General features: G+C 35.0%; 2 protein-coding genes across 2 annotated transcripts; both read right to left on the bottom strand.

The window, feature by feature from the left end:
• Positions 1–2483: 2483 nt before the first annotated feature.
• MONOS_1669 (uncharacterized protein) lies at positions 2484–3524 on the bottom strand (the record flags this gene model as incomplete). Its single annotated transcript, XM_067869576.1, has 2 exons — positions 2484–2762; positions 2865–3524. 2 exons carry the CDS (start codon positions 3522–3524, stop codon positions 2484–2486), a joined length of 939 nt encoding a protein of 312 aa, XP_067727899.1.
• Positions 3525–5752: 2228 nt separating this feature from the next.
• MONOS_17548 (uncharacterized protein) lies at positions 5753–5962 on the bottom strand (the record flags this gene model as incomplete). The annotated part of the gene is made up of 1 exon (XM_067870478.1): positions 5753–5962. The coding sequence occupies one exon, from the start codon at positions 5960–5962 to the stop codon at positions 5753–5755; it is 210 nt and encodes a 69-aa protein (XP_067727898.1).
• Between the last annotated feature and the right edge of the window lie 2447 nt (positions 5963–8409).

Here is an 8409-nt window from a genome sequence, read left to right as displayed (position 1 = left end):
AAGAAAAAATAAGATTTCAAAAATAATCACACATATCAAAGAATAATCAAAAAATAATGAGTAAAGAAGAGGAAGAAATAAAAACCATGCACAATGAAAAAAGGCTTCAATTTATAAAGAAATTAAAACACCAAATATCGTTATCTCTTTTCTAAAGTTAAAGAGAGTTAGAAATCCGAATAACACAAAATCCAGAAGTACAAAATGAAGAAAGAAAAATCATCGGATAAGCTCATTTTGTCAAACATTCAACATTTGTTTCGTCTTCAAAACAAATGTTATCATCCATTCATATTGATTCTCATCAAACTTCTCCTTTTATGTCATCTTTATCGGTAACGTTATGTATATTTTTTGATTTCTTCTGTGCGATAAACATTTTTTGCCTCATTCTTTAACATAGAATTCATAATTTTTCTACTCTCGAAAATGTGTGTTCAATTGTGTGGATTAATATATTGTTTCCAATTTCCAAAAAAGCAAGCAAACATTTTGATAATTTGTTTCACTTCAATAAGTTCTTTTTCATTCTATAACTCATTTTTAACTATTTAACAATATCGCCTTTCAAATGTTGAACTCTATTTTTGAAAGATTTTTTCAAACGAAAGTGTTGTTTGAATTGAAAAACGATTTCAGAGATATGGTATGTCAGCTACAGATCCATTTCGATTTGATCAATTTAATATATCGATTTATGAATACCTGGTGGTTGTTGTCATCTTTTTTTTTTAGTTGGAATAGGCAATGATAATTAGATAGAGATCGAGAGTTATTGATGATACTCTAAGGGGTTTATCATGATTAGATTTTCAGTGATGTTCTTTAAAGTGGGAGTCATTGACTGATCTTATCGAGATGGATCAATTGCTGACATACTATATCTCTGATTTCATGAGAATGATTCACTTCAGAAAAACGCATTTTGATGTTAGTTGAATTCAAAACAAAAAATAGAGATGATAGAGATTAGAAAATATTTGTAATAAAGATGAACATTCAGTTTTTGGTGAATCAACAAGCTTCGTGTTTTGTACTGATAGAAATTTTCAAATAAAAATTTGCATAAAAAAAATTACAATAATACATTGTTCGTTATAAATTATTCTCATTGCGTACAAGCTTTTATTTGAAGCAACATAAAAAAAAATTCTTTTTGGATCTAATAAAAAACTGGTTCCAAATAACAATCTGACTTGACAATCTGAAAGAAACTTTGGAACATAAATGTTGAAAATGAAAAACACTACGAATGATATTTGAAAAATTCTTATGTTAATAAAACGTGGAAGGATTTTTATTTTTAAGGAAATTCAAATCGACAAAAATGATAAGGAAAATTTTTGTTGAGGAATCAATTAGAAAAGACTATCTCTGTTCAGATCAATATTTTCATTCCAATTAACTGGTGTTTCTTGGAACAAATACTAATTATTCGAAGAAATATATTTTTTTTTTCAAAATTTTATTTATTCCAATTTTATCCAATCACAATATGGGACGAAATTTTTAGCATTAAGAATTTTGTGCCGTTCAATTACTTCAAATATTTTTCTTAAATTTTCATTAATTTCTTTGTTATTATGCATGGGAGAGTTAGACTTTTAATGATACGATGAAGAAAAAATTTGGAACAAATTGTTGAATTTTTCATTAATGCAAAAATTTAACCCCAAATGGGGCGAAATTTTTTAATTCATGAAAAAAATCGTGTTTTGTTCCAAACTTATTCTGCACACATATCACAATGTGTATAACATTATTACACAAAAAAATATTTGTAATGGAGTCCATAATTATAATATATTTTCATTTTTGAAATCAAGCGTGATATTTAAAGAAATAACAGAAAAAGACATGTAAAAGATGTGATTATGATTTTTGCCTTTGTATTTAGATGCGTTGAATGTGAATAGAAGTTTCATAGAATTGTCAATGCTATGGGCATTTATTTCAAATGAACGGCAAATATTAACGCATAATTATTATATCTGCTTTCGGATAACTTATGCATACAAACGGAAAACTCTATGAGAACATTAAAACAAAAAGATTTACGAATTCAAAAAATTTTCAGGAAGGATTTTTCAGAAAAAGAAATATAATAATCTGTTTGGAAATAATCATCTTTATTCCTTCGTCTTCTTCTTTCTCTTCATCATCATAAACATTTTTATCATCAAAACCAACACATCACCGAATTCATTTATCCACCCTCTCCCACTGCAACACTGAAACCACCAGCATTATACGCCACTTCGCTTTTGTCTCTTCTCTTCAAGCACACTTCTGCTCCCCTGTCACTTCTCCTATTTCTCCCTGTCTTCCCTCTCTCTGAGATATCTGCCTTTGCTGAGAGCTCTTGTTCTTCACATACTTGTTCAGCACTTCCTGCAAATGAATTTGTGGAGTATGTCTCTCTCCATTTAACAGATCAGAAGAATGACACGACAATAATACTGCTGCTGATAACACTTGATGTTTCATGGTGCTGAATGGACTTGTGCTGTTTGCAGTGGGGAAGATGTCATTTCGGAAGAAGAAAGAGGAGGAGAAGGAGAAGAAGAAGAAGATGATGATGATGATGATGATGATGATGATGAATATGCTTGTGTCACTGTGCGTGTCACAACAGATAAATACACCCCCATCCACTTTTCATTCATCTCTCTGTTTAGTGAACACAGCAACTCTCTTGACTTGAGGAGCAGCCAGCCAATCTCAATCCGTGTCAAAAACTTCTCCAAAAGCAAAGGATATGACTTATACTCAGCAACATCGTGACGAATGGGATTAAATCAGGACAAAGCGAGAGAACAAATGGAAGCAACGTGGCTGGGTGCTTTTGTCGAAGAAAAAAGAACATCACAAAATGACTGCGAAATGATCGAATAAAATGCATCTTCTGGTGAAATTGGAATAGATGGAAGCGAAATTGTGGAAAAGGATGAATCTGAAGCAAAAAGAGGAGTCGGCTTCGTTCCTTTCAAAATCATAAGAATGGAGAAAGAAGCAGACGCAGACGGAGATGGGGCATTATACAGACAAGAAATGAGAGAGGTCAACAACGCCATTTCTGCTTCACGTGAAACAGGAGGCAGCTCATCCTGACAAGCACTGTTACCATCCAGAGGAGCAAGAGAATACAGCGACTTCACTGCATATGTCCACTTTCCCGACTGCTTTGACAGAGAAGGAGAAAGAAAGTCCTGGCAGCGCTGAGGGTAATTGGCAAGGAGTAGCAGCCAAGAGCAAACAGGAGACAGAAGGCAGACATCGCGAGGAAGGCGAACAGAGGGACGAATTGGATGGCTTTCTTCTGCTTGGCAGGCAGAAGATCGAGCAGCGATGTGAAGGAGAAGAAGAGCTGCTGGAGCAGAATGGAGAGGTGTTGCTGTGACAGAGAGGAGTCTGCTTTGAACAAATACACTGAGACTGACTTCAGAATAGCCGAAAAGGGGCAGAGGAGCACGCGGAAGAAGCACAGAAAATGTAATGGCAGAGAACCCGCATATTGCCTGCATTCTGATGAAGATGGAGAAAAAGTACGGAAATCAAGATGATCAACCCGAAGAAAAAGTCTGGGACTGTAAGAGAGATAAGCGAAGGGACTATTTCGTTTGGGACGGAAAAGAAAAACAGGCTGTCTCAAACAGAAAACTGCTCAGTGCAATCCATTTCATCTGCTTCTCATCAGTTTGATTATCCTTTTTCTTCAATTCTCAGGCAGTCTGTTTTTTCTTCGGAACTTATATCGAATTATCCTTCTCCTTCTCCTTCTCCTTCATCTTCGTCTTCGTCTTTCCATTCTCCTTTGCCATTTTCTACATCTTCTTCTTCTCCTCTATCACTATTTAATCATTTATCGTCTTTTTCTCAAATTCTTGTATTTTGTCTGTTTCAACTCCTTCAACTCCTTCTTCATCTTCTTTTCTTCATCTTCATCTTCACTTCCTCCTGCTCCACTTCATTCTTCTTATTCTTCTTCCTTCTCCTCTCCTTCTTTTCCACTTTGCACAACCGCTCCACCATCTGTTCGTTATCCTCATTCTTCAACATTTGTTCACTCTTCACTTCGAACTTCAATGTTTTTTTTTTCTCCTTCTTTTATTTCTGATTCATCACACTCATCGTCATCGTCTTCTCCTCATCCTCCTCCCACTTCTTCTTCTTCCATTCCAATAAATTCCTTTGCAGTTTTCCTTCTTCTTCTTCTTCTTTCCTCACATCTTGCCCTTTGTTTCGATTTCGTGAGCCATCTCAGCGAAAACGATCGGACAAATGAAAGATAATAAGTGTCTGAGAAGCTAGTTATTTGTGCTTCGTTATGAATGTTTCAACAAAGACAATGCTCATTCCATTTTAAGACTCGTTCTGCAGCGGAGACGATAAAGACTGAAGCACAGACCTCTGGAAATGTTGCATCTGATGCTAGAAAGACAGATCTGAATGGGGTGTTCCACATAGCTCCTTCATTACAAAAGGCCCACTGAAATCTTGTGATGCTTGGAGCGACTGTGGGTGTTGCTGCACTTCCCTGTTGCTGAAGAGTGCAGAGTTAACATGCACATAATGTGTGGAGACAAATTCATCAGTTCGTACAATGAGGATTTATGAGCAAGTGTTTCATCAACATCTGCATTTTGAACTGCTCGATGATGACATCAGCTTTGAAAGCCTGAGTGCGTTGCTGTGAAGAAGCATGCAGCGAAGGTGCAGTTAAAGTTGGTTAATGAGAAATAGAAAGAAATAGAGAGAGAAAGAAAAAGGGAGAGGAAGGAAGAGAGAGGGGAGAGGGGGAGAGAACAGGATAGAAGGCAAATTGAGTGAGCATTTTGAATTTTTCGTAACAAAAACACATTCCCATAATTATATTTGGTTGGATCTCCGTTATTAAGATCGTGTTCATCAGATACTGTTAGGCAACACTTGTGCTCGCTGGTTCGGGATCATCCACAGATTTGTCTGTGGAAAGCGTCCAGGTGGAAAAAGTTGGAAAAGAAAAAGAATAAGTATTAGACGAAGAAGAAGCAAAAGAAGAAAAAGAAGAAGAGAAAGAAGATGATGATGATGAAGGAGAAGAAGATTATGAAGGTGATGATGGATATGGAGAAATTCTACGAGAAGAAGAAGAAGAAGAAGAAGAATAAGTGGAAACTGAAGAAATTTCTCTATTTTTGTTTGCACTGAGCGGAGGCAGAAACAGATATAAATTCTTGAAAAAAGAAGCTCAGTGCTATTCAGATTCTCTGTAAGTCGAGCTGCTTTTGTAAGACATATAAAAAATATCTTCTGACCTGACTCCCTCCAATGGTTATTTCATTCCCATTCCTCATCTTCCTCGCCTAGAAAACTCTTCATCCCTTCTAACAAATTGTATTCATCAAAATCCTGCAGTTTATTCAACCCATCAAACTTCTCTTTCTATAGCGATATCTTCCATTAATGCCCTCTTCCTCCTTCATTTGGCTCTTGCATTCTCAAATGAAACAAACGAACTGCGCTGCTTTGCTTTATTATTGCTCCTGTAAGATTTAGCTATTGAACGCACCAAATTTCCTGGTGTTGCACGACACCTGCAACGCCAATCCCTGTTGAGAATACAAAAGAACGGAAACAGAAACCGAACCAGGCCATAAAATGAGCTGAAAGAAGAATTCAACAAGGAAGTTAGAGATCAAATTACTCCACTTATATCGTTGCCGTGAGCCATCCTTCTTCCTCCTTTAACGCTTCTTTGCCACTCACTCAGTTACTCCACATCACCTTTGTTCTTTCTTGATGTTCGTTTCGTTGCGGACTTCATTGGAGTGAGGTTGTACATATCACCAACTTCTCTTTCTCTCTCATATTGCTCTTCTCTTTCCTTCTCCTTCTGCAAAATCCTGATCTTCTGCTCCTCTTTTGCCTGCGACAATTGCTTCCAACTTGGGCGACAAGTTGAAGTGATTGCTTCTATCATTCGCTCCTATGTCTTCTCCTTCGATAAAAACTTATCCAGTAATGATCTCTTGTTCTTCTTGTTAAATCATAGCAAATAAATATAAATATGTCTCCCTCCTTCATGAAGAATATCGAAATGTTAACTGAAAGATAATCGAAACTGATGAAATTAACATTGATTTCAATTGGTTTTCAGCAAATGCAAGAAAAAATACAAAAGAATATCATTTGTATTTATTATTGCATTCGAATCAATTATTGACCGTTTATTGTCATCAAATAGATATTTCTGTTCATTTTTAATATTATGAGATTTAATCATTTTGTCGTTTTTCCAATCCTGAATTTTTTGTACAGTTTTAATAATTAGTCTGTGATCAGATAGTTTATAAAAATGTTTAATAACAAATCAAAAGCGGCATCAAGTCGAATTGCATCAACTATTGCAGATACGATATTTCATGCATCACCTGAGGATCCGAAGGGAGGTTTTGAATATTTTGTTTTCCGCTCCAAATTTGGTGAATCCTTCCGGAAAGTGTTGGAGGTTAATTGCGCTGGTATGTTTAATTTTCGATAACATATGAATAATTTACTATGATTATTATCTTCTTTGTCAATTGCTGTTTGCAATATATTCTTTGTTAGTAGAGAAATTCAACAAAATACTTCAGAACCTTGCTACATATTCAAAGTCTTTGTCAAAAAAAGACGGTGTATCCCTTCTGTCGGCGCTATCTTCTGATATATCTTTAAAAGAACTCAAAGATAACGGTTGGGAATTAACTCGCGGAGAAAACTATTACTCACGCGAAAAAGCAAAAGACACCAAAACAAAACCTCCAACAAAAGCAACAGAGCTTAAAAAGCAGGGTTTGTTTATTAGCTTTATGTTTTTTTGTATGTGTTTTCTGAAAAATATTAATGAAACAGATAATTCTCAATTTGAAATTGCCGAACGTTGGCTGAATAGTCATAGTTCCTGCAGCTCGAGCAACGGGAGAAGAAAAAAAAGAGGTTTTTCGAGCTAATTCACATTAATGTATTCATGATGAAAATGCTTTTAATGATATTTTTGTGTTTGTTTGTTTTGTTGATCATCACATATTGTGTTTGAATAGCTTCATCTAAAAATATATCTACACAAAGCAACTTCTCCATCAATTCTCCAAGTGATGCGATCGATTCTGTTAATACATCTATTATAGACGATTCTGAAACGAATTATCATAATAGGACAGATGAAAACATCTCTGATCATTACACCGGTACATATTGTCGTCTCATTGAGACTTCTAAAAGAACTCTTCAACCCTCAAAAAAAGAAAAGACAAACATCAAAAAAAATAAATCAATGAAAAATGAAAAAAAAGGAGATAAAATCCAGATTAGCCAAGAAGCGTCATCAAATGCAAATGCTGTTATTCATAAAGAAGCACTGAATGAGTCCAGAACACAGAATGGAAGTACAAATAGCTCTAGTAGTTTTAAAAATGAAAAGATTTTCTCTATAGGAGAAAAACGAATCATTGAAAAAACGAAGAAAGAGCTGCATCGTCAATTATTACAAGAGACTGGACTGAAAATGTCATATTTAACTTTCTGTCGAAAAACAAGGAATTTCAGAAAAACAAAGAGAAGAACAGATCTTTGTGAGGTCTGCGAGAAGGGAGAGTATTTAAAGAGAAAAATGATTGAGATGGAGAAGAAATCGATGAGATTATATGAATCTGAAGAGAATGAGCTGAATCTTATCCAAGAGCACAAAAAAATGGCAGAAAATCAACGAGAGTATTTTCACTGTATGAAAGATAATCTGAAAAGATGTGAAGCTATGATCCTTATGGATTTTAAGGAAAACTGGAGCTTGCCGATTACAAATCGCGAAACTGGACAAAATTTTTATGAGAAAAAGCATATTTCTCATTTGTGCTTTGTAGTATTTAGTATTGATAATAATTGTTATTTAAAAAAAAAAGTGTTTAATTTTTTTTCTGATGTTTTAACGCATGATTATAAATTCGTTTGTGAATGTTTGAATAAATTGCCTCGTTGTGATATTTTTTTTAATGTGAATTCTTTTCATTTCTTCAGCGACAATGGACCTCACTTTCGCAACGCTCGTGTTATGCATTACATATTTTATTCGGCATCACCGTTGTTTGCGGGGAAAAGATGTTCGCACTCATTTTTTGCAGAGCACCACGTCAAGAATGAGTGCGATAGCGAATTCGGATTTCTGACAAACTTATTGAATAATCATCTTGGAAATCGTGAATTGATAACAATTTATGACTTGATCGATTTTTTCTGTGGCAAATGCAACTCATATTTATTTGGAGATGAGGATGATTCTTCAACAATATATCTTCCTTGTTCAACAAATTCACATGTTCTACAAACAAGAACACCGTTCAGAGAGAATGATCAAAGCAATGCGATATCTGAAGATAACTCCCTCGACGT

Source organism: Monocercomonoides exilis (genome assembly GCF_001643675.1).
Source record: "Monocercomonoides exilis strain PA203 chromosome Unknown scaffold21-1407046, whole genome shotgun sequence".
Classification (NCBI taxonomy): Eukaryota; Preaxostyla; order Oxymonadida; family Polymastigidae; genus Monocercomonoides; species Monocercomonoides exilis.
The sequence above is the reverse complement of the archived record's forward strand: the minus strand, read 5'-3'. Positions and strand labels throughout refer to the sequence as shown.